This window comes from Carlito syrichta, unplaced genomic scaffold (assembly GCF_000164805.1).
Source record: "Carlito syrichta isolate Samal-C Ts95f unplaced genomic scaffold, Tarsius_syrichta-2.0.1 Scaffold308224, whole genome shotgun sequence".
NCBI classification, from domain to species: domain Eukaryota; kingdom Metazoa; phylum Chordata; class Mammalia; order Primates; family Tarsiidae; genus Carlito; species Carlito syrichta.
Genome location: NW_007252320.1, coordinates 158,542 through 184,742, shown reverse-complemented (window position 1 = coordinate 184,742; position 26,201 = coordinate 158,542). Strand labels below are relative to the sequence as shown.

At 44.3% G+C, this 26,201-nt stretch overlaps 2 protein-coding genes across 2 annotated transcripts in view; one reads left to right on the top strand and one right to left on the bottom strand.

The window, feature by feature from the left end:
• Positions 1-16,520, top strand: part of OLAH (oleoyl-ACP hydrolase) — a 36,318-nt gene extending 19,798 nt beyond the window's left edge. The window contains exons 3-7 of the mRNA XM_008065310.1: positions 2,494-2,632; positions 5,786-5,885; positions 6,914-7,083; positions 15,716-15,798; positions 16,378-16,520. Coding sequence (XP_008063501.1) covers positions 2,494-2,632; positions 5,786-5,885; positions 6,914-7,083; positions 15,716-15,798; positions 16,378-16,520 — 635 coding nt within the window. The remainder of the gene's footprint in view (positions 1-2,493; positions 2,633-5,785; positions 5,886-6,913; positions 7,084-15,715; positions 15,799-16,377) is intronic.
• A 1,497-nt stretch (positions 16,521-18,017) lies between these two features.
• ACBD7 (acyl-CoA binding domain containing 7) lies at positions 18,018-25,765 on the bottom strand. Its single transcript, XM_008065309.2, has 4 exons — positions 25,754-25,765; positions 18,530-18,647; positions 18,363-18,425; positions 18,018-18,273 (listed from the first exon to the last, which is right to left on the bottom strand). Exons 1-4 carry the CDS (start codon positions 25,763-25,765, stop codon positions 18,200-18,202), a joined length of 267 nt encoding a protein of 88 aa, XP_008063500.1. The 3' UTR covers positions 18,018-18,199.
• Positions 25,766-26,201: the final 436 nt, after the last annotated feature.

Genomic DNA, 26,201 nt, shown 5'->3' with positions numbered 1-26,201 from the left:
CAAAAAAAAAAAAAAAAAAAAAAAAGCCTTGACTTTCCACTTTTGAAAGATATTGTCAGCTAGGCTTGGTGGCTCAGCCTGTAATCCCGCGCCTTGGGAAAAAAGAAAGAAAAATATTGTCACAGTGTGTAGAATTCCAGGTTGATAGTTGTTCCTCTCCCCCATATCTCAGGATTGTCCTCTGGCTTACACAATTTCTAACAAGAAATCTGCTATCATTCTTACCTTTGCATCTCTCTCTGTGTCTTTTCTTTAACTTCTTTTTTTTTTTTTTTTTGAGTTGGAGTCTCACTCTGTCGCCCAGACTGGAGTGCAGTGGCTGCTCCTGGCCACCGCAGCCTCGACCTGCTGGGCTCCAGCGATCCTTCCGCCTCAGCCTTCCGAGTAGCCGGAACTACAGGCTCGCGCTACCATGTCCCGCTAATTTGTTTTTATGTAGTGTAGAGATGAGGTCTCGCCAAATTGCCCAGGTGGGTCTCAAACCCTTGGACTCAGGCAATTCACTCGCCTCACCCTCCCAAAGTGCAGGATTACAGACTGAGCCACTGAGCCCGGCTTACTTCTTTTTAAGATTATTCTTTTTTATCATGTGTTTTTAGCAGTTTGATTGACATACCATGGTGAGGCTTCATTTTTTATTCTGCTTGGGTTTCTTTGAGATTCTTGGATCTGTGACTTTATCATTTTCATCACATTTGGAAACATTCAGCCACTATTTTTCAAATGTCTCTATGCTTTTTTTTTCCCCCCCGAGTTGGAGTTTCACTCTGTTGCCCAGGCTGGAGTACAGTGGCATGATCATAGCACCTTGTAGCCTTGACCTCCTAGGCAGTTCAAATGATTTTTCTGCCTCAGCCTCCCAAGTAGATGGGACAACAGGCACATGCCACCACACCCAACTCATTTGTTGATATTTTTGTAGAGACAAGATCTCGCTGTGTTGCCGAGGCAGGGTAGTCTTGAAATCCTGGGCTCAAGCAATGAACTCAACTCGGCTTTCCAAAGTGGTGAGATCATAGGCATGAGATACGGCACCCAGCCTCAACTATTTTCCTGTTTTCCTCTTCCCTACCCTCGTTCTGAGACTCCAATTACACTTACGTTTGACTGATTTGTATCGTACCATAGGATACTCATCATCTGTACATTTATTTTGTCATCTTCCTTCTATGCTTCATTTTGTATAATTTCTTTTTGAAAAGTTCTGCTTCCACATCACAGAATATAGTTGCCTTTTTTATATGTTTAAATTCACGGATCTTTTCTTTATGCTTAATCTGCTGTTAAGCCCCTCTGTTATATATTTTAAAAATTCAGATACTCTTATATTTTACATCTCTACAGACTCTGTTTCAATCTGTTAACAATCCTTAGTTACTGATCATGTTCCTGTTTCTGTTGGCATTATTGAGCATATTTGTATTTACAATAGCTGCTTAAGGTTCTTGTCTGCTGGCGCCATCATTTGTTATTTCTTGTCTGTTTCTCATGTTTGACTCTTCCCATCAACCCTAGTTATGGGTCACATCTTCTAACTTTTTTTTTTAATGTCTGGTGAGTTCTGATCAGTTGCTAGTTTTGATTAGATACATTGTGAATTTACACTGTCAGGGGCTAGATTTTGTTACATTCCTTTAAATTGTGCTAGACTTTGCTCTAGAAAGCTGCTGTTTGGGAGAGGCTGGTGTCATGTATGAGGATATGACAGGTCATTGTTTCTGTGAGGCATTCTGGGATGCTAACAACCAATGACCACTTTGAGTTATTTTATTGTTTTGGCTTCATTTTCCTCAGACTACTCAGATAATATAAATACATTTCAAATTTGCACAAATGGGAGACTTTGATTTTTCAAAATCTAAGGACAGACTTTCCCCACACCCAGAACCAAGGCAAAACCAGAAAGTTCTTATTTTCTCTCTTGCCATTAGAATATGAATATATACATACATATAGAGAGAATTTTTTTTTTCTAGGCTACCTTTTCAAAGAGGGCTTAGAGCTTAGAGTTTCCTGGCTTTATGTAAAGATCCCAGTTCTCACTCTCAGAGTTAAGGCATTCCAATGCCTTGTCTTCTGATCCTCTAGGTCACCCCTGATATCTGCGGTTTTCTTTCCCTGATATAAGCAATGACTGTCAGGGTAACTGTTTCATTAACCCATTATCCTCCCTGGAAATTTTAGTTCCCTCCTGTTTTTTTCTTCTAGCTATTCCCTTTATGGTGAGCTAGACCATGCATCTAATTACATTTGTGTTTCTTCTAGCATTTCTAAGTATTTTGTAGTTAGAAGCTATTTTCCAGATATTTTAGTCTGCTGTATTTATGCTCTTGCTTTTCTTCTCAGCAAATTCTAAAACTTTTACCTTACTAGACTTAATCATTATTATTCTTTTCTTTGAAATTGTTCACATCATGTAAATGTAAGCCATTTTACAACATTGCAGGACTCATTCACGTCTGTACATACTAACTTGTGTTTCTCAATCTCCAGTGTACTCCATAAGGCTTGCTGGAAGAGAAAGCCGAGCTGAAGAACCTTTTGCAAATGACATCTACCAGGTAGCTGATGAAATTGTTTGTGCTATGATGCCAGTCATCCAGGATAAACCATTTGCATTTTTTGGCCACAGGTATTTGAAATCTGTTTTAAGAGGCATGGGAGTAGGGCAGTTCTTCAATCATAAGTCTTAATGTTGTTAACTCACAAGTGGTTAATGTTGTTCTTTTTTTTTTTTTTGAGTTGGAGTCTCACTCTGCCTCCGAGACTGGAGTGCAGTGGCCGCTCCCGGCCACCGCAGCCTCGACCTGCTGGGCTCCGGCGATCCTTCCGCCTCAGCCTTCCTAGTAGCCGGAATGACAGGCCTGCGCTACCACGCCCGGCTGATTTTTTGATTTATTGTAGAGATGAGGTCTCGCCGCCCAGGCGGGTCTCGAACCCGCAGGCTCAGGCAATCCACTCGCCTCAGCCTCCCAAAAGCGCGGGATTACAGGCTGAGCCACCGAGCCCGGCTAATGTTGTTCTTTATGTTGCTCTTTGTGTGAGATGCCTGCCTTTTGCACTGGTTAAACAGTATGTAGGGCAATTATGACCAATCACAGTTCTTAAGGTTTGCTAATTTGTATAGTAATTATAACTTTTTTCCTTTTAGGCAAAAAGCTAACACTTGTAAAATCAAGATTTTAACAGCAATTTATATTCCACTTATTTTTAAAATTAACAAGTATAGTATATGTTTCTCTTTCCCCCCCCCCCCCATTTTCTTTCTTTTTTTCTGTAAGACAGGGTCTTGCTCTGTTGCCCAGGCTGGAGTACAGTGGTATGATCATAGCTCACTGCAGCCTGGGCTCAAGTGATCCTCCCACCTCAGCCTTCTGAGTAGTTGGGATTAGGAGTGCACATCACCATGCCTGGCTAATTTTTAGTTTTTGTAGAGATGAGGGTCTCACTATGTTACTGAGACTAGTATTGAACTTTTGGCCTCAAGCAGTGCTCCTACCTCAGTCTCCCAAAGCATTAGGATTATAAGCATGAGCCACCATGCCTGGCCAATAGTATATGTTTCTTAAGCTAGGTTGTACAATTCTGAGGGTAGGTCACAGACCCTAGGGTTCTGACAGCCTCTTAGCAGCTGTGTGACCTTGGGCAAATTCCTTAGGCTTCTGAATTAGTTTCCTCTTCTACAAAGCTAAAATAGGCCAGGCAGGGTGGCTCATGCCTATAATCCCAGTACTTTGGGAAGCTGAGGCAGGAGGATCACCTGCCCCCAGGAATTCAAGACCAGCCTAGGCAACACAGTTAGACTTTGTCTCTACAGAAAAAAATAAAATAAAAAAATTAGCTGTGCATGGTGTCATGCAACTGTAATCCCAGTCACTCAGGAGGCTGAGGTGGAAGGATCGCCTGTGCCAGGAGGTTGAGGCTGTGGTGACCTATGATCGTGCCACTGTATTCCAGCGCGGGTGATAGAGTGAGACTCCAACTCAAAATAATAATAATAGTTAATTAATTAATTAAAGAGCTGGAATAATAATAGTTCTTACTTGTGAGGATTAAATGAAAAATAGTCTTAAATAAACTAGTATATAAGGACTCAATAAGTTTTGGCTACTTTATATTTATAAATATGGTCAAGCAAAAATTGAAAAACCAAAAGTACCCACCATCCTACCACTCAGATGACAATGTTTAAGAGTCTGATGTGGTTCCCTAGTATGTTATAAATCTTTTCATGGCTTTTTTTCTACCTAACTTTACTCTGAGCATCCTTCATGACCTGTAAGTATATGATGCTTCGTGTTTTGTTTTATTAACCTCCTTTGATGGATATGAGTTATTTCTATCATTTTATGTCACAAACAATACTTCAATGAACACTATTATAGAAAATTTAATTTCAATCGCTTATCCAGTTCTTAGGATAAATTCCCAGAATTCATGTTAAATGATATGCACATTGTCAAAGTTCTTGATATGTATTTCCAAATTACTTGCACGTTATATTCCATCAGCAATGAAGGTGGAACGGAGTGTCCTTTCTTTCATAAGATATATACATTTACTATTTACCAATGACTATGCACTAACAGTTTGGCCACAAAATTTACTGACGTAATATCTATGGCAGTTCACAAACTTTTTGGTCTCAGTATCTCTTTATACTTTTAAGATGCATTGAGGCCCTCAAAGAGCTTTTGTTTATGTGTAAGATGTCTGTCAATATGTACCATCAAATAAGGAAATAAGTAAAACTAAGAAATGTTAAAGATGTTTACTTACTTATCTAAAGATAACATTAATAAGCCCATCATATGTTGACGTAAATAATATATTTTTATAAAAGATTATGTGTTCCCAAAAATATGTAATGAGAAAAGTGGCATTATTTTATACTCTTGCAAATCTTTTGAATGTCTGGCATAATAGAAGACAGCTGAATTCTTATTCCTGTCTCTGCATTCAAATTATTGCAATATTCCACGACAAGCAGCCTCTGGAAAACTCCAGAAAGAGAAGAGGTAAAAACAAAAACAAAAACAAAAAAACAGGCATATAACTGTTTAGTATTTATACTGAACATAACTGCCCTCATGGACCGCCTGTTCTGGTCTCAGAAATTCCTAGGGGTCCCCTATCACACTTTGAGAACTGGTTATATATACTATCAAAGGCATAGTGATACACATCTATAAGGAAGAAAAGGAAATTTAAATTAACTTCAAGACACTGTGGAAATTTGTGGAAATTTGTACTAAATCTTAGATTGAAGCATCTAGGTTGTCTTTGAGACACTTTTTTTTTTTTTTAGTTGGAGTCTCACTCTGTCACCCAGGTTGGAGTGCAGTGGCACAACCACAGCTCACCGCAGCCTTGACCTGCTGGGCTCAGGCAATCATTCCACCTCAGCATCCTGGGTAGCTGGGATTACAGGCACATGCCACCACATCCGGTTAATTTTTTGATTTATTGTAGAGATGAGGCATCGCCAAGTTGCCCAGGCTGGTCTCGAACCCCTGGGCTCAGGCGATCCTCTCACCTCCATCTCCCAAAGTGTTGGGATTATAAGTGTGAGCCACCATGCCCAGCTTGAAACACTTTTAATGCTATATACATCATTGAAAATATGCCTTTCACAAATCAGTTAGAGTTATTAATCAACTATCCTATACTTTTCTTTTGACTGTGACACGATTATCTCTGTGTTTATGATACATGTTCCCACTGACTTTTGATCACGAGTTTTGCTAAAGAGCTATGATCATGTGTTTTTCTTTCCTGAATTTAGTATGGGATCCTATATTGCTTTCATGACTGCGCTACATCTAAAACAGAAACATAAGCTAGAACCAGTGCATTTATTTATGTCGAGTACAACTCCTCCTTATGTAAGTAATTTAGCTCCTTTTAAGGAAGAACAGTGGCAAGCAGGGAAACGGGGTGGGGGGGAATATAAAACTCAAGCTGTTATTTCCCTGCCTGGGGACAATGGCAGGGATCTGATTTGCTATTAAAGTGTCCCTTTTCAATATTATTCTCTCTTCATTTCCCTGAAACGCACTTCGACCGTTCCTTAATCATAGCCTACACTGGTCCGGGTGCCTCCGAGCATTATAATGCTGAACAGAAGTGCTTTTTCTTTAACCCTGAGTCTGCTGGGAACTTAATCCATTTCAGTAAAGTAACTGGGTCAGAGCCAGGAAAGAATTCTTGAACTTTCAAAAGGGCACAGTGATGTCAAATTTTTGGAATGACTATGCCTTTTTATTTTTTAATTATTATTCTTTAATCAGACACTTTTTTTTTTTACTTGGAGTCTCACTCTGTCACCTAGGCTGGAGTGCAGTGGCACGCTCATGGCTACTGCAGCCTGGACCTGCTGGGCTCGGGGGTCCTTGTACCTCAGCATTCTGAGTAGCTGAGACTCCAGGCATGCACCATCACACCTGGCTAATTTTTTAATTTATTGCAGAGATGAGGTCTTGCCATGTTTCCCAGGCTGGTCTCGATCTCCTGGGCTCAAGCGATCCTCTCTCCTCAGCCTCTCAAAGTGCTGGGATTACCGGCATGAGCCACTGTGCCCAACCTGACTGTGCCCTTTTTAAATCTGGTCCTGCTGTTCCTGCATTCTTCTTCCTCATCCCTCTGGTCTTCCCTACCTCATCTGGAGAAAGATCCTGACTGACCTGGAATTTTAAAGTCTACAATGCCATTTTGGTGGCATTGTGACTCTGAGGTTACACATGAATTTCTTCCCCCTGCTTTTAAAAAGAAATAGTTCCCCTCTGAAGCCTGTAAATAAAGTAGTCCATTTCCCAACCTTGACATAATGACTTTTCCCTTAGATCAATAGTTTTTTGATGTATAAGCAAATGTATTATATTAAATATCAGACTTGTGTTGTTGATGTTTCAAGTCAAAGGAACGGCTTTACATTCCCAATGTTAATGATTTGACAGAAGAACAAATCTGCCATTATCTTCTGGATTTTGGAGGCACCCCCAAGCATCTTGTTGACAACAAGGAACTTTTTCAACAATATACTCCTGTACTGAAGGCAGATGTAGAATTGGTTAGCAATTACACGTAAGTAACTGTAACATGTGCTTTGGTATGTTTATAGAAAAATGTAGAGTGAAGAAGAGAGGCCACTACTAGGGGAAGACAAGATTCTAAGAGTTTGGTTTCATATCCTCTGGGGCCACCTGTGATGTTGATACTGGCTTAGAATGGAGCCAGAGCACAGAAGTTATATCTCTAAAAGATGACTAGCTGGGCGTGGTGGCTCACGCCTGTAATCCCAGCATTATGGGGAGCAGAAGCGAGAGGATTGCCTGAGTTCGGGGGCTTGAGACCAGCCTGGACAACTCATCTCTACAGTAAATCAAAAATTAGCCCGGTGTGGTGGCGCACACCTGTAGCTCCAGCTACTTGGAAGGCTGAGGCAGAAAGATCACCTGAGCCCAGCAGATTGAGGCTGCGGTGGCCATGAGTGTGCCGTTGCACTCCAGCCTGGGTAATAGAGTGAGACTCCAACTCAAAAAAAAAAAGACTAGCATGTATTTTTCATACATGTGTATGTGTATATATATGAATAGACAAACGTTTCATTATATGATATACAGTTATTGAATAAATGAATGCCAAAGCATTCTCACCTCTTAGAAGGATCAGCAAAAGTGAGTTGTTACTTATTGTTAAAAAGCGTAGAGGTACACCACAGGGGAGGAGAAGCTTGCTAGGTTTGGTTTCTTGTGAATTTTGTTCTGCTTTATGGTGCTTCTCCATTCCTTTGTCTCGTGGGATGTCTGTATTGACGCTTGATTCTTCTGATAGAGCTGAACTCCTAATGCTCTGTAAATCCATCTCCAATAACCTAAACCTGCATATAGCTCTTCCTAGTCTAACAGCTCCATGGTCATTGTGGGGCCAGTATGGGGCCCTTTGTCGCCATTATATACTGTCATGCATGTCTTCTATTTTGTCACTGACCCCTTCATGAAAGTTCTTTGAAGGCAGGTGCTTGGGCCTGTGTTTCTTTTATTTCCTCCACAAAGTCTGGACCTGCACATTAAGGTTCCAAGGCAGTAGCTACAAACAGTGAAAAAGACTTACAGCACTTGGAGAACTGAGACAATTCCATTCATCTTGGACATATCCCTCCATTCACCACCCACTTCCAATTCATCCCAAAGTCAACAACATACCCCCTCAGTATCCCAAGTCCATCCGTCTCTATCCATTTCTATCCATCCCAACCATCTCAGTCCAAGGGTGATTCTCATAAGGCTAGGCTGTCTTGAATTTCTGGCTTAGCACAGAGTCAGGAAAAAGGAAATACCATTCTGCCTGTTTTTAATAATAGAAACATGGTATTTTTAAAAGCTACTGTAATCAAAACTTCATGGTACTAGCGTTAAAACAGACACATCAACAAATGGAACAGAAGAGAGAGCCTGGACAGAAACCCACAGATGTATAGTCAATTGGTTTTTTGACAAAGGTGCCAAGAACACACACAGTGGGGAAAAGGGTAGTCTCTTCAATAAATAGCATTGGAAAACCGTATATCCACATTTAGAAGAATGACATTGGACCTATAACTCACACTCTATACAAAATCAACCCAAACTGGATGAAAGACTTAAACATAAGACCTGAATCTGTGAAAATACTAGAAGAAAATACAGAGGAAAAGCTCTTTGACATTGGTCTGGGGAATAATTTTTGTTTGTTGGTTTGAGCTGGGGGTCTCACTCTGTTGCCCAGGCTAGAGTGCAGTGCTACGATCACGGTTCACCATAGCCTCATCTCCTGGGCCCAGATAATCCGCCCTCTTCAGCCTCCCGAGTAGCTAAGTCTACGGGTGTGTGCCACCATGCCCAGCTAATTTTTCTTTCTTTCTTTCTTTCTTTTTTTTTTCTTGTAGAGCTGGGTCTCACTGTGTTTCCCAGGCTGGAACTCCTGGCCTCAAACAATCTTCCTTTCTCAGCCTCCCAAAGTGCTGGGATTCCAGGCATGCCATGCATGGCCTGGACACTGATTTTTTTTGTTTGTGACCCCAAAACCACAGACAACACAAAGATAGACAAATAGGATTATGTCAAACTAAAAAGCTTCTGCACAGCAAAGGAAACAACATCATGAAGAGATAATCTACAGATTGGGAGGGTATATTTGCAAATCATACTTCTTATAAGAAGTTAATATCCATAAAGGAGTTCAAACAGCTCAATCATAAGAAAAACAAACAATGCAGTTAAAAATTTGGCAAAAGACCTGAATAGATATTTCCCAAAATAAGACATACAAATGACCAGCAGGCATACAAAAAAACAGTCACCATTACTAATCACCAGGGAAATGCAAATTGAAACCACAATGAAATCTCACACCTGTTAGAGTGGTTTTTATTCAAAAAACAAAATATTAGTCTTGGCAAGGATGTGGAGATAAAGGAACACTTGTTGGTGTCAATGTGAATTAGTATACAGCCACTATAGAAAACAGCATGGAGTTTCCTCAGAAAACTAAAACTGGAACTACCATATGATCTAGCAATCACACTTCTGAGAATATAACCAAAGGAATTTTGTTGTTGTTGTTGTTGTTGTTGGAGTCTCACTCTGTCGCCTAGGCTTGTCTTGAACTCCTGGGCTCAGGCAATCCTCTCACCTCAGCCTCCCAAAGTGTTGGCTTTATAGGTGAGAGCCATCACACCTGGCTAAAGGAATTGAAATCAATATGCTCGGACATATCTGCACTCTCATGTTCATTGTGGTATTATTCACAATAGCTAAGATATGGAATCAACATAAGTATCCTTCAGTGGATAAAGAAAATGTGGTGTAAAGACACACAATGGAATAATATTCAGCCTTCAAACAGAAGGAAATTCTGTAATTAGCTACAACATGGGTGAAACTAGACATTGTGCTAAGTGAAATTAGCCAGGCACCGAAAGACAAATGCTGCAAGATTCCACTCACATGTGGAATACAAAAAAGTTAAACTCATTGAGGTAGAGAGCAGGCTGGGGGTGGGGGGAGCAGGGAGGAATAGGAAGATGTTGGTTAAAGGCTACAAAGTTTCAGTTGGATGGGAGGAATAAGCTTCTGAGGTCTATTGCACAAAATGGTGACTACAGTTAACAAAATGAATATTTCAAATTTGCAAAAAAAAGTAGAATTTAAATGTTCACATCATTTTAAAAATGCTAAGTAGGTGAAGTGATAGATATGTTAATTAGCTTGACTTAGCCATCCCACAAGTTTATATATATCAAAGTATTACTTGTGAGTGAAAACCAAAATTTAAAACATTGAAATGTAATCCAAATCACTATGGATGTCCAATGCAATAATGTATGCAAAAGCTGGTCTTTAGTAATTAAACCTTGCACAATGGTCTTTTGAGTCCATTTACTGGGACTGAAACTCTGTGTCTTACGCGCTGTGAGATTCTGAGCAAGTGTCTTGAACAGTCTGGGCCTTATCTGTCAAAGGAGGGATAATAATAGTAAGAATAACTCTTCAAAGTGTTGTGGTGAGGAGTCAATGAGGTCGTGCTTAGTAGAGGTTTGGCACATCACAAATTACAAGCCATTTTTTATATTTATATTTATTTTTTTATCTTTTTAAAAAGAGACAAGTTCTCACTATGTTGCCCAAGCTGGTCTTGAACCCCTGGGCTCAAGCAATCCTCTTGCCTTGGCCTCCTCAAGTGCTAGAATTACAGGTGTGAGCCACTGCGCCTGGCCAACAAGCCATTTTTTAAAAAAACAAAACACAACAAAAAACTCACTACCATTGAGTTTTTTTCACTCCAAAGAAACCTCCCAATCACCAAACATCACACGCATATATATATAAAGTGTAAGTGATTTATATATATGTATATTTATATATATAACTTTATATATGTAAACCACTTCAGAGATATGTATTCCACTCATAGAATACAGAAAATCTTCTTAACATTTTCGTCCTTTTCCAAGTGAATCAAATTGTGGGAACTACTCACAACATTAACTTCCTGTCTCCAGATTCCAAAAACTCTCCCCAAACTCTGCTGTCTGGATTCTTCTCTCCTGCTCCCTCTCCTTTTTAAAACGGATCTCTCCTCAACGCCCCCTTACCTCTCAGCTTTTTCCAGTATAAATAAAATCAGGCCCACAGACTGTCTCTCAGTCCTCTCCTTCCCCATCCCTACCTCCAAGGCTCAGAACCTGGTGGCCAAAATGGAAATCTGTGTCAGCTGGAAAACACTGGAAGCTGGGGACTACTCCAGCTCACAGAAGCTGTCACCATCTCTTGCTTGCTAGGGCACTGTTGTCTCTTCTCTTTCTGGTATCCTGGTTTTTCCCATATTAGGCTGTTTCATAATTGATATTATCCCACATCTCATGAATGTTCTGCTTTGTCTTTAAAAAAACAACAACAACTTTTCTTTGTGTTTCAGGGGTGGATAATTTCTACTGCCCATATTCAAGGTCACTAATCTTTTCTTCAGCTGTGTCAAGTCTACTGATAAGCCTATCAAAGGAATCCTTCTATCTGTTGCTATTTATTTCTAGAAATTCCATTAGACTCATTGCTTTCACCTTTCTAATGAAATTCCCCATTTGCTTATGCATGTGGTCCACCTTTTCCATGAAGTCTTTTTAAAAAATTTTTTTTGAGTCAGGGTCTCACTGTCACCAAGGCTGGAGTGCAGTAGCTGGACTGCATGACCACAGCTTACCACAGTCTCGACCTCCTGGGCCCATGTGATCTTTTGGCCTCAGCCTCCCAAGTAGCTGGGACTACAGTCGTGCACCAGCCCACCTGGCTTATATATATATATACATATATATGTATATATATATATTTTTTTTAATGTACTTTTTATTTGTAATTGTCTGTAGAGACGAGATCTTGCCTAGGCCCCTCTCCAACTCCTGTATTCAAGCAATCCTCCAGCCTTGGCCTCCCAAAGTGTTGACATTACAGGCATGATCATTGCACTCAGCCCACTAAATCCTTGACATTTTAATCATAAGTATTTTAAAGTCCATGTCTGGCAGTTCCAATATCTGGATCTTTTGATAGCTTTGTCTCCTAACAATGGGTTATTTCTTGCTTTCCCATGCATCTGATAGTTTTTGAAATTGAACGTCAGTGATGATGCATAAAACAGTAGAGACTGAAGTGAATATTTTTTACACCTGAAGATGAGCATATGTCCCCTTATATTAGGACTTTAGTGTGGGGAGTTAAGTCAATCTAGACTGGAGTTGAGCTGGGTAGGGTTTTGTTGTGGCATGGTTATTTTCAGTGAACCATCAGCTCCCAAGTCCCCTGGTCTCTGCGTGCTCCGTGTGGGAATGGGATTTCTGGAGCATTTTCCTCAGTGGCTGTGCTCCACCCTTGGCGTTCAGTGTTCCCTGTGACTCTCAGATCAGTGTCTCTCCCTGCTGTTGCTCTCCCCAGGGTAGACAGATAGCTGTTGCTTGTTACTCGATGTATGTCAGCCTGTGGGTAATGCAGGGAGTTCTTGGATGTCCCAGACGGTCTTAAGCATCCATTGTGGGGAACCTCCTGGCCTGGACTTGGTGGGTGGAACTTTCTCAGCAGGTCGGCCCCTCCTCCCTGTTGCCAACACATTTTGCCCTGAATCTGTGACTGGCTGGGGTGGAAGGTTCCTGCTCTTCCTTCAGCAACAACCTCTGCTGGGTTTGGGGATAGAATTGCTTCTTACTGCTTCCCCAAGGGGAGAGGCTTATGCTTCCATCCTTCACCCCAGCCATGGGTGGACACTTGCTTGGAGCAGGGGTGGGGGAGATGGGGGTGGGTAGGGAAGGCTGGATGAGCAGCTTAAGGCTTCTGCTTGGAATCAGAACAGCAGGTGGCAGTGTCGTGCCTGTCCCCGTGTGTCATGGCCCATTCCCCGTCACCCACCTGTCCCTCTCTTGGGACTCTCACCTGCTCCTAATCTTTTTCACAATTCCCTCGTCAGTGTGAATTCCATCTGACACGCCACCCCGCACCAGGGCTCCAACACTTTGTTAAAATGTCAGCTGATTGCCTGGCACAGTGGCTCACACCTGTCATCCCAACACTTTGGGAGACTGAGGAGAGAGGATTGTCTGAGCCTAGGGAGTTGAGACCAGCTTGGGCAACTTGGTGAGACCTCGTCTCTACAATAAATCATAAAATTGGCTGGGCATGGTGGCGCATGCCTGTGGTTTCAGCTACTTGGAAGGTTAAGACAGAAGGATCCCCTGAGCCCAGAAGGTCAAGGCTATGGTGACCATGCGCAGTACCACTGCACTCCGGGCTGGGTGACAGAGACTCTGAGTCAAAAAAAACCCCAAAAACAAATGTCAGCTGACAGGTGTGGTAGGCAGCCTTCCTCCTAGGTTTTGCCCTGCCCAAGCCTGTTCACGTGCCTCACATCTCTGTAAGGGGCCAGCCTGACCCCTGGAAATTCGGTCATAGCTTGCTTAAAAATACAGCTCTTTGATGAGTTCAAGGAAAGTTACCATGCTGCAGTTTTTTGTTTTGTTTTTTCTTTTTTTGATAGAGGCAAGGTCTCATTATGTTGCCCAGACTGGTCTCAAACTCTTGGGTTCAAACAATCCTCCCACCTTGGCTTCCCAAAGTGCTGGGATTGCAGGCATGAGCCACCACACTGGGCCTCTTTTCTCCTCCTCCTCTTCCTCTTCTTCCTCTTCTCCCTCTTCTTCCTCCTCCTCGTCTTCTTCTTCCTCCTCCTCTTCTTCTTCTTCCTCTTCTTCCTCCTCTTCTTCCTCTTCCTCTTCTTCCTCTTCTTCTCCCTCTTCCTCCTCTTCTCCCTCTTCTTCCTCCTCTTCTTTCTCCTCTTCTTCTTCCTCCTCTTCCTCCTCTTCCTCTTCTTCTTTCTTCTTTCCTCCTCCTCCTCCTCCTCCTCCTCCTCTTCTTCTTCTTAACTTTATTTTTTCTAAAGACAGGGTCTCTCTCTGCCACCCAGACTGGAGTGCAGTGGTAGGATCATGGCTCCCTGCAGCCTCCAACTCCTGGACTCAAGTGATTGTTCCATCTCAGTCTCCCAAGTAACTAGGACTAAAGGAACACACCCATCATACCTGGCTAATTAAAAAAAAAAAAAAGTTTTGTAGAGATGGGATCTCACTATGTTGCCCAGACTGGTATCTAACTTTGGGCTCAGGCGATCCTCCTCTTCAGCCTCCCAAATCCCTGGGATTGTAGGCATGAGGCACTGTACCAGCCCAGTGCTGCAGTTTCTCTGGGCTTTTTCACTCATTAGTGGGATTGCTATTTTCTACATGCTAGGCAATGACAGAAACCTTGCCTGGACTGTTGAGAGAGCCACTTTTCTGGGCTTGTTATATACACGCAGTCCCTGTCAGTGCATTCCCCACACTCTATCTGGAGGAGAGGGTGTGATTTGGTCACGATGCGCCCTGCTGTCGATCCTCTTGGTGACTTCCTATCATGCTTAGGACGACTCAGATCCTTGGTGTGACCTAGATGTGGGCCTTGCTACCACTTCTCCCTTAATTTGTCTCAATTCTCTGAATAATCGCCATTAGTTTGGGCACCTTCTCTCCCTCCCCTGAGTGGCTGTCCCCTCTGCCAGCTCTTTCCTGCTCATTCAGATCTCAGATCCTTTCCGTTCCCCAGAAGGCCTGCCTTGGGCCCCATCTCCACCCCTGTCTTCCTGTCAGGCGTTCCCAGATCACCCTGTACTTGGTAGCACTTGCATGTCTCTCTGGTTGCCTGTTTCCAGGATGGCCGGCCTCTCGGCTGCAGGAGGGCCGGGACTGTGTAACTATCCATGTGCCCTAGTGTGCGGCCCAACACCCAGCGTCTAGCTCGGTTAATACATTTGCTGCTGTTGTAATGAGACCGAGGAGTGGTGCAGACAGGGGGTCTGCTGGCCTGAACCCACTCTTGTTCTGGGCACAGAAACCTCTGCTGGACCACGGTGAGCTGGGAGCCATCAGAGAGGACGTCACTTCGGAGGAATGACATTAAAAGGACTTTAAACAGTCTCTCCCTGAGTTGAGCTGGGTGACCCAGTGCCTCTCTGATGCCACTTGGCATGTTCTAGAAGTTAGATGATGTTGGAAAGTGGTGTCCCCCATCTCAGGTTTTTTTTTTTTTTAATTAGTTGAAGGTCTTACTCTGTCCCCCAGGCTGGAGTGCAGTGGTAAGATCATGGCTCACTGCAGCCTCAATATTCTGGGCTCAGGCAATCCTTCCACCTCAGCTTCCTGAGTAGCTGAGATACAGGCATGTGCTATCATGCCCAGCTAATTTTTTAGAATTAAAAAAAATATATTTTTATTTTTATTTTTAAGATGTGGGGTACAATTCAGAATTAGGTAGATAAGTGGTCATCGTACAGGTAAAGTTTGGGCCTCCTTTAATTTTTTAGATTTTTTTAGAGACAAGGTCATGCTTTGTTGCCCACGCTGGGCTGTAACTCCTGGACTCAAGCAATCCTTCCACCCCGGTCTCCCAAAGTGCTGGGATTACAGGTGTGAGCCACCACACCAGGCCTCAGGCTGGTTCTGGCAGGTAGAAAGTGTTACTGGTGACAAAATGTTTGCATTGTTAGAGCTAGCCAAAGGGAAAGAAGTGAGCCCACCTCAAGTGTTACTGAAGTGATAAACAGGAAAAATTCTAGGTTGTTGATTATGAAAAATTACTAATCAGCTCTTTTATGTTTACAGCTTTGATGCACCACGTGAGGCTCTTCTTTCCTGTGACATTACATGCTTTGTTGGATCTGAAGATGTAGCAAAGGATATAAAAGGTGAATATATTCTTACAGTCTTGGGTATTTTGTTGAAATATGTGTTTGATGGTTTTAGGCTAATGTCAACTAGTAGTTACTGCAATGAGTAGAGAATTTGAGCCAGGTGCAGTGGCTCACACCTGTAATCCCAGCACATTGGGAGGCCAAGGCAAAAGGACTGCTTGAGTCCAGGAGTTCAAGTCCAGGCTAGGAAACATAGCGAGACCTCTACAAAAAAAACAAAAAACAAAAAAACCCCCCAAAAATTATCTGGGCATGGTGGTGCACTTCTGTAATCCAAGTTATTCAGGAGGATAATGTGGAAGGATTGCCCAAGCCTGGACAACAGAGCAAGAGGCTCTCTCTTTAAAAAAAAAAGGTCTAAGTTTTATTTAGCATAAATACTGGTCTTGTTTAAAATGAGAGAATGCAGGTAGCACTACTGTATACTGATAGGCCTTAGAGAAATTAAAAATACAGAACACAGAACATGAGACCTTGGAAGGAACTCTAGCTCTTAGAAAATATTATCTTGAAGCGAATCTTTAGTTGTAATTGGTGAAGTGTTTTTTGCTATATGATTGTGTTTCTTTTTAGACTGGAAAGTCGTAACCAGTGGAAATTTTAACATACACGTGCTTCCAGGAGATCACTTTTATCTCATGGAACCAGACAATGAGAACTTCATCAAGAACTACATAGTCAAGTGTCTAGAAATATCATCGCTTGCCGACTTTTAGATCATTTCCTTTTAGTCTTAAAATAGTCAATTTGATGTGATATGTTTCTCAGTTATTCAGATGTAGCTCATTAGTTTTATTTACAGATTGGAAATGATATATTGTCTATCATTGGGTGATCTGTTATGCATCCGTGTATTTCTCTGTGGAGCATTTATGTATCTGGGGACAAAGGATAAACAGGACAAGAAGAATACTTCTAGCAGAGTCATTTTGCTTTGTATTAAATTTTCATTTGATTCTCTTCTGTGGGAAGTTTGTCAACAAAATTCACACTTTGCAAATTATTCATTTTTCCCTTCAATTATTTTAATGGTGAAAATACGGGAAATGCTTGACACTGAATTATTGTTGCACCCACTCACTGTGGCTCAAAGCTTGATCCGATCTGTTGAAAAGTAGGATAGTCCTATTTAATAAGAAAATATAATCGACTGTTTTATTAAACAAAGATAGCCCTAAACAGTTATTGAGGCCTGCACCGGCAAGTCATCAAAATACGTCTTTCTAGGGATGTCCTTCTGCTTCAATTGCTGGTCAGCTTATGTGGCCCTATCACCTTGTCAATGATTGACTGGGACCCAGGGCCAGCCCACCCTCAAGCAGCCAACCTAGAGTCTGGCCCCGGTTCAGGGAGTGGTATAATTTACCACTAGATATGTTGTATCTTGATTTCTATCTGTCTTCAATGTAAAAATTAAAAGAAAAACAGTAGATATTTCCATGGTGGCTTTTCTCTTTCTTTAAAGCACTATAGATAGACTCACACACTTCTTTAAAAAAATTTTTTTTCACCAAATTTGTTATGTTTTATACAACATTTGCTCTAACATGAAGGTAGGATGATTCTAGTTATCTCCTTCAATTCTTACAAGAACTCTGTGAGTGATATTATTTTCCCTTCTCTACAGATGAGGCTTGGTAAGGTTACATAACCTGCCCCAGGTCACCTAGCAAGTAAGTCACAGGGTGAGGACAGGTATATCAGTGGGGGCACAGACTCTGCACTACCGTGACCCCAAAGCTACACAGTGTAACAAAGGAATACTCTTTTTATTGCTTACTTAGTTAGTTTTTAGTACACCAGTAACACTATTTCATTGTAGAGGAGCAGATTAGCCAAAAGAACAAACAATTGTTGACATCTTTGTATACATGCAATCAGACCAATGTTTTTCTTTTCTTATTGTTTTTTTTTTAATTGTAGTCTTACTTCGTGAACCAGGATGGAGTGCAATGTCACAGTCACAGCTCACTGCAGTCTCAAACTCCTGGGCTTAGGTGATCCTCCCTTCTTAGCCTCCTAAGTAGCTGAGACTACAGGCATGCACCATCATGCCCAGCTAATTTTTTTTTTGTAGAGACGAGGTTTCATTATGATCTCAAACTCCTGGCCTCAAGCAATCCTCCCACCTCAGCCTCCCACAGTGCTAGGATTATAGGCCTGAGCCACCACACCCAGCCAAGGGCAGTATGTTTCCAAAATAACTTTTAAAGTCAACTTTCTTAAGCAAGTAAAATTCACTTAAGTAGGCAGTTTCAGCGTGCTCCTAATTATGTATTCATGCTAATAGCAAAAATATACATGAACATTGAGTTCACAGGGCATTCTCCCCCCAAATGTTGTCATGATACCATTACGAAGGCTTCAAGAAGAAAAACGTCTCATGTGCTGTCTTCTAAATTCCATATTTTTCTATCAGCTCTTTCGCTTTAGAAATATAGGCACTCATCGCATCTTCCTTCGACAACCCTAGGAAGACACACACACGTTATCTCCCTGACTTGGCTGCGCTGGGAAATTAAGAAAGTTTATTTTAAACTTGTTGCATAATTAGAGACCTTTCTGGCGGTTCCACGCATCCCACTTGGCCTTGCCTTTCGGATCCAACATTCCTGGACACTCTGCCAAGAGAACGGAGTCATAAGTTCAAGGCAGCTTTTCCCCATGTACTCTATGAGTGCTTTCAAATGAAGGATGTGGTTATTTTTAAATGATGACGTCATACCAATGTCAATGTCTCCAACGATAGCTTGTTTGTAAAGCCCGTAGATTTCCTTCAGCTCTTCATCATCTGGCCTTGCTTTCAGCTTCCTCACATCTTCTGCGGCCCTGTCAAAATCACCCTAAAGCCAAAGGGGGAAAAAAGAAAGAAAAAGAAATATAATGTACTTGCTAACTTCAGGCAGGCTTGGCCGCTGTCACGTTCTGGGTACACTTACCACCACGTAGGAATTCAAACAGGAAGAAGAGGAGGAAGGTGGCCAGGAGTGCAGTGGCTCACATCTGTAATCCCAGCACTTTGGAAGGTCAAGGTGGATCACTTGAGCCCAGGAATTTGAGATTACCTAGGCAACATAGCAAGATCTCATCTCTACAAAAAAATTTTAAAAACTAGGCCAAGCTCGGTGGTTCAGCCTGTAATCCCAGCACTTCGGGAGGCCGAGGCGAGTGGATTGCCTGAGCCCACGGGTTCGAGACCAGCCCAGGCAACTTGGCAAGACTTCGTCTCGACAATAAATAAAAAATTAGCTGGGATGTAGTAGCATGTGCCTGTAGGTCCAGCTACTTGGAAGGCTGAGGTGGAAGAATCGCCAGAGCCCAGCTGGTTGATGCTGGGGTGGCCATGAGCATGCCACTACACTCCAGCCTGGGCGATGGAGTGAGATTCCAACTCAAAAAAAAAAAAAAAAAAAAAAATTAGCCCGGTGTGGTGGCATGGGCCTGTAGTCCCAGTTATGTGGGAGGCTGAGGCAGGAGGATCGCCTGAACCCAGGAAGTTGAGGCTGCGATGAGCCAAGATCGTGCCACTGCACTCCAGACTGGGTGATAGAATGACGACCAGGACTCAAAAAGCAAAAACAAGCAAAAAAGAAAAGAAAGAAAAAGAAAAGGAAGGTTTAGAGAGGAGAGAGAAAGGGTTGAAAAACCACCCGTGGCGTGCCATGATCACCACTTGGGGGTACGCTTATTAGAAGCCAAATCTCACCATCATGCAATTGACTATGTACTGTAGTTCCACCAGAATTATCTTAATTTATTTGAACTCCCATGAATTCACTTCTCCCGGTATTTACCTAATATACACACAAAATGTGGAAAACTAAAGACAATTTTTTTTGAGTTTGGGTCTCACCCAGGCTGGCATGCAGTGGCTCAATCACAGTCCACTGCAAACTTGAACTCCTGGGCTCAGGCGATCCTCCTATCTCAGCCTCCCACACAGCTGGGGCCACAGGCTCATGCCACCAGAGCCTGGCTAATTTTTAAATTTATTTTCTAGAGATGAGGTCTTGTTATGTTGCCTAGGCAGTCTCAAACCTCCCGAGTAGCTAGAGTAGCTGGGACTACAGGTGAGCGACCCCCTGTGCAGCTAATTTTTTTATTTTTTTTTGTACAGATGAGGTCTTGCTATGCTGCCCAGGCTGGTCTCGAACTCCTGGCCTCAAGCGATCCTTCCACCTTGGCCTCCCAAAGTGCTGGGATCATAGGCATGAGGCACCATGCCTGGCTGACTTACTGAAAACTTTCTATACAAATATACTTAAATAGTAATCCTCATTCTGAGTTAACTCTGAAAACCCAGAGCTCCCTGACGCCTCAGGACACCAGGCTCTCAGTCCAGGACTTGTCTGGCCGTAGCATATTCCCTACAGGGAAGGAGTCCAGCCTCCCTGAACCCAAGTGCTCCTGGACACTCTATCGCTCTCTCTCTCTCTTTTTTTTAGTCAGAGTCTCACTCTGTCGCCCAGGATGGAGTGCAGTGGCACACTCACAGCCACCACAGCATCAACCTGCTGCACTCTGGCCATCCTTCCACCTCAGCTTTCCAAGTAGCCAGAACTACAGGCATGCGCTACCACGCCTAGCTAATTTTTGATTTTTGTAGAGACAAGGTCTCGCCAAGTTGCCCAGGCTGGTCTCGAACCTGCAGGCTCAGGCAATCCACTTTCCTCAGCCTCCCCCAAATGCTGGGATTACAGGTTGAGCCACCGAGCCTGGCCCCTTTCTCCTTTTAACCTCTTCATTTATACTATAAAAAGGGCTTTGGTGATTATTCTCCTTATAGCATATTTCATTCTTTTTTCAAGTAAACTGCTTTGCCATGAATTACTTGTTTCAGACTGGGAACCAGCAGGAATGTGTCAGTAGCCTGCGTATCCATCAAGGGTAGTGGGATGACTAATACTAGTCCCAGATCCCACATTTCTCTCTACATGCCAGAGCCCCGCTATAATCTCAGACCCCTTGAGTAGAATTGCTGGATCAAGCGTCCATCAACCAAAGACAAAACAGTAGCCCAGTTAGAGCAGCCGCTTTGTGATGAAAATCACCTGTAAACTGGAGACCAGAACTGGACATGGTGGCTCATGCCTGTAATCCCAGCACTTTAGGAGGCTAAGACAGGAGGATCATTTGAGGTCAGGAGCTCGAGACTAGCATGGGCAACATAGCAAGGCCTCATCTCTACAAAAAGTAAAAAAATTAGCCATGTGTGGTGGCACGCACCTGTGGGCCCAGATACTTGGGAGACTGAGGTGGAAGGATTGCTTGAGCCCAGGAGATCGAGGCTGCAGTGAGCCATGATGGCGCCACTGCACTCCAGCCTGGGCAATAGAGTGAAACTCTGATTCAAAAAGAAAAGAAAGAAAAAATTGGAAACCAGAATCTCCAGCCTAAATAACCTTGAAAATGGCATGGCCTCCTAATCAATGGGATGGGTGCATGGGACAAGGAGGCCTTGCACAAAATGCCACCGTTAAAAATGCAGACTTTGAAGCCAGGTTGCCTCGGTTGCATCTCTTAAGAGCTGAGTGACCTTGGGCAAGTTACTTTCTGAGTCTATTTCTTCATCTAGAAAGTAAGGCAAGGCTGTTAGGAGAATTTCAATAAGTTAACACACTCAAAGTACATAAAATAGTGTCTGGCATGGAGCAAGTATTCAATAAATAATTATTTCTTTTATGACAAAGATCTCTGGGAGAGAAACTAGTTCTAGAAAAAACTGAAAAAAGTACCTGCAAGGAGGCAAGACATGAACAACCCTTTTACTTTATGGTTTAACAAAGGACGCAAAAATAAAATAATTTATGCACTCAACTTTGTGAATTGTGTAGAAAAATAAAATAAATAATAAACAATAAAGATAGAAAGAAATATATTAAAATTGTATATCATAATACTATAAAAAAAGGATTGGCAGTAGTGGGAAACTGCCGAGAGGAGGGCGGGGAAGCAGGATTGGCAGTAGTGGACGTCTGCCTGGGGAAGGGGGGCACACCTCATCAACAAGGGTATCTGCATCATGAACATTTGTATACCTAACCCTGAACTGTACTCCACATCTTTAAAATAAAAAATAAAAAAATAAAACTGGGATTGCGCAATAAAAAAATGCAAACAGTAATTGGAAAGTTTTCTGGCTTTAAAATATTCCTGTATGCTCCAAATTTGTACAAATAGTGTTTGTACTGAGAACAATATTAAAATGCTACATGAGCCGGGCTCGGTGGCTCAGCCTGTAATCTCGCGCCTTTGGGAGGCTGAGGTGAGTGGATTGCCTGAGCCCGCGGGTTCGAGACCCGCCTGGGCAGCGAGACCTCATCTCTACAATAAATCAAAAAATCACCTGGGCGTGGTAGTGCATGCCTGTAATTCTGGCTACTCGGAAGGCTGAGGTGGAAGGATCGCCGGAGCCCAGTAGGACGAGGCTGCGGTGGCCGGGAGCAGCCACTGCACTCCAGTCTGGGCGACAAAGTGAGACTCCAACTCAAAAAAAAAATAAAAATAAAAATAAATAAAAAATAAATAAAATGCTACATGAGTGTCTGGGGTTTCCTTGGGGCAAGGCTATTCAGAAAGGTGTAGGATCTCCCCCTGCAGGTTCACAGGCCCTCTCAGGTGTTCTGTGGGCTGGAAAGTTTCATGCCACTTTCCAGGGCAGCAATTCAATCCCTTTTGTTGAACTGAGCCTTGATCAGAACTCTAAGGCTTCTTAAAAAGCCATGTTCAGTCCCTGCCTTCCAGGAAGGAGTTTTTGGAAAACTACTCTTCATATTTTATAGGGTATGGAGCCATACAAAGATCTCACGGAGGCTGGGCGCTGTGGCTCATGCCATGCATGAATCCCAGCAATTTGGGAGGCCAAGGTGGGAGGATCGCATGATCCTAGGAGTTCAAGACCAGCTTGGGCAACACAGCAAGACCTCTTCAGTCTCAGCTGCTCAGGAAGCTGAGGCAGAAGGATCACCTGAGCCCAGGGGGTCAAGGATGTGGTGAGCTGTGATGACTGTGCCACTGCCTGGGTGACAAAGTGAGATCCCCGACTCAAAAAGGAAAAAAATCTAATGAAAGTCTTAACTCCTCTGCACAGAAGAGCTAAGCCCCAACACAGCTTCCTGTGCCATTTCAGGGGTCTCTGTCCTTCCTCCCACTTCCCAGGTGGTACGGTGGTGCTCAGCATCACTATCTCTGTCAGGCAAGTCTTGCCGTGGCACCTCGACTTGATACCTTCCCGGATTAAGGCGCTGCTCCCATGTGCCTTCCTCCAGGAGGTCTCTCGCAAGCCCACCAAGATGAGCTACAGTAGAAAGAACGTTGGCAGCAGTGGGCTGCTCAGGATTGACTTCTGGCTTCGAGGCACGTGCCCTGAGACCCCATGCATGGGGCCAAGCTCCTCTGAGAGGCAGATTCAGTCACAAAAAGGTAGTGTCAGTCTCACCGGGAGAGGTTGGGTCAAATGTGATCACAAATGTAAAATACTCCCATTCAGTTCTGTGGACCTCACCCTCCCAGGGCTCACCACACATTTCATAATAATTACTATTATTGAGACAGCGTCTCACACTGTCACCCAAACTGGAATGCAGTGGCATGATCCTGGTTCACTGTAGCCTTGACCCCCCAGACTCAAGAGATCCTCTCATCTCAGCCTCCCCCCTGGGATCACAGATATGTGCCACCATGCCTGGTTTATTTTATTTTATCTTATTTTTGTAGCAATGGGGTCTCAGTATGTTGCCCAGGCTGGTTCAATGGATCCTCCCCCCTTGGCCTCCCAAAGCACTGGGATTACAGGCATGAGCCATCACTCTCAGTCTCAAAAGAATTATTGAACACCTCTGATGGGCCAGGCCTTTGCAAGGCGGACAGGAAGGAACAGGAATGGCTTGAAGAAGCAGAGTCCCGTGAGAAATGAGCAGGTCAGCGGTGACATATGAGACTCTCTGCAGAGGAGGAGCCCGTGGCTGCTCTGGGGACACGGAGGGGAAAGCACAGAGGGGAGGGGTGTGGAAGGAGCTGTTCTTGAGATGAGACAGTGCTTGCACTGAGCCTGAGGGATCAGCATCTGTTGGGTGCACAGGGGCAGGGGAGCGGTCCCAGGCAGTGTGGACAGAACTGATGACTTCAACAGAAAGCCTGGGTGGGGCGGCTCATGTTCATAACAGAAGCAGACATAGATATCCACCTGGCAGCACGAGCAGAGCTCACAGCCTGCCGGCAGGTGGTGCAGCCCCATGGGAGCCAAGTAAGGACACCCTTGCGGGATGGATTAATAAGGGGATATTAGGAGGCTCAGAAGTTACCATGGGGAGACACAGCTCTACAGGCACAGCTGTTTAGATAGAAGTGGAAAGCATTCTGGGCCAAAGGAATCACAGTTTTGTCGCGCGTGCCTGTGCTGCTGTGAAGCAGGGCTGCTGCTCTGGGGAAGAACCTCAGCCTCTGCCAAGGTGATTCCCCTGGAACTGGGATTCAGCATCCTGGCTGAATGCTATGCACACGGTCTTCCTCCCACCTGTCTTTGAGATTCTCTCTTTCTTTCTCTCTCTCTCTGTCACCAGGCTGGAATGCAGTGGCACAATCACAGCTCACTGCAGCCTTGAACTCCTTAGGTTCAAGTAATCCTCCTGCCTCAGCCTCCCGAGTAGCTGGGACTACAGTCATGTGCTACACACGTGGCTACTTTTTTTTTTTTTTGTAAAGATGGGATCTCACTATATTGCTCAGGCTGATCTTGAACTCCGAGCCTCAAACAATCCTCTCACCTCGGCCTCCTAAAGTGCTGGGATTACAGGTGTGAACTACCGTACCTGGCCTGTGTTTGAGATTCTGCAAAGCAAACTGCCTTAGGATACTAAGGGCCCTCCTTGGACCCTGCCCTGTTCATGCTTTAGCCACAAGGCCCCCTCACCCCCCCTTTAGGGTAGCAGTTAGGTCAGTGTTACTCACATTGGGTATATCATGCCTTCTACAGACAACTTGGGCTCCTGTGTAAATTTCCTTTCACGTTTCACCCCAGCTGAAAACAGACTCTGAGGGGTGACTCTCATCTAATCTGACTTTACTTTCTGCAGTCAAAGAACATGGGGTTGACAAGGGCTTTTGAGCCATTCTTTTCCATTGAGAAACTGAATGAAGATTAAAAAAAACTCTCACTCTAGGAACTGCACGGTTCTTAGGTCACAGAAACATGGTGGGGAGAAGGGAAGAGGTTAGTTGTTTGCCAACTGCTACACTCCTGAGTCTCCTAGTCTTCCACCTCAGCCTTCCGAATAGCTGGAATCACAGGGGTGCCACCACGCGCGGCTGATTTTTTAATTTATTGTAGAGACAAGGTCTGGCCAAGTTGCCCAGGCTGGTCTCGAAGCCCTGGGCTCAGGCAATTCGCTGGCCTCCACCTCCCAAAGTGCTGGGATGACAGGTGTGAGCCACTGCGTCCGGCGCCCGGTGACTTTACGCGGTTCCCTGTTTCGGAGTTTTCCACCTTCGACATATACTTCTTTTCACATACCAGTAAGATCTTACTTTTAAATTGGAGCTTCATAGATCTCTTCGGTTCAGGAAGACACTTGCTTACGAGAGCCCCCCGACGCCCCAAGCAGCAAGGGGGCGAGAAGGGATCCAGCCTCCCTTTCCCAGAGGCAAAGAGGGAGGAGGGGCCGCTTTGGGCCCCCCCCGCGCTTGTGCCCACTTTCCGCTCACGATAGTTTAACCAGTCCCTGGGGTCCAGCGGGGTTTCCGTGGGGACAGCGGATCGTCGTCAACAGACGGCACACGCGCGGTCTACACTGCAACGGGCGGGGGGGGGCGAGGTGGTGGAGAAGGAGTGGGGGGGGGTCCCTCGGGTCGTCGCCGAGCGCTCCCGGGGGGCGTCACGCCTGCCCCACGCCCCATCCGAGACCCCTGTCTCGGAGCATCCCTTCCGCGCGCCTCCCCAAACCCAGGTTACCTGCAGGGACATAGCGGCAGCGGCGACGGAGCGGTAACTCCTCTGCTGGCTCGGGACCCGCGCCCCGCCGCTTCTTAAAGGGCCGCTCTGCTCCGCCGGCCGCTGCCATTGGCCGCGCTCCGGACCCGTCCGCCTCCCATTGGTCGAAGGGGCGGAGGGGGCGGGGCTGGGCTGTGAATGGCACCCACCCGCCGGGGACCCCCCCCGTGGCCCCGCCCCCGACTCGCCGCGGCCCGCGGGGCTGTCGCTGGAAAGGCGGAGAGAAGGGCATTTCAATGAGGTCCTCTCCGCTCTCGACTCTCGCGCTTTCATTATTTCTTAGTAAGTTGTTCGGAGGAAACCCAGAGAGGGTCCCCCAGGGCACGGACCTCCCTTGGGATTCCTTCTTTTCTCACACTTCTCTCCTGTCCATCATTCCGGGAAACCTGCTTGGTGAACGCGTTTACGC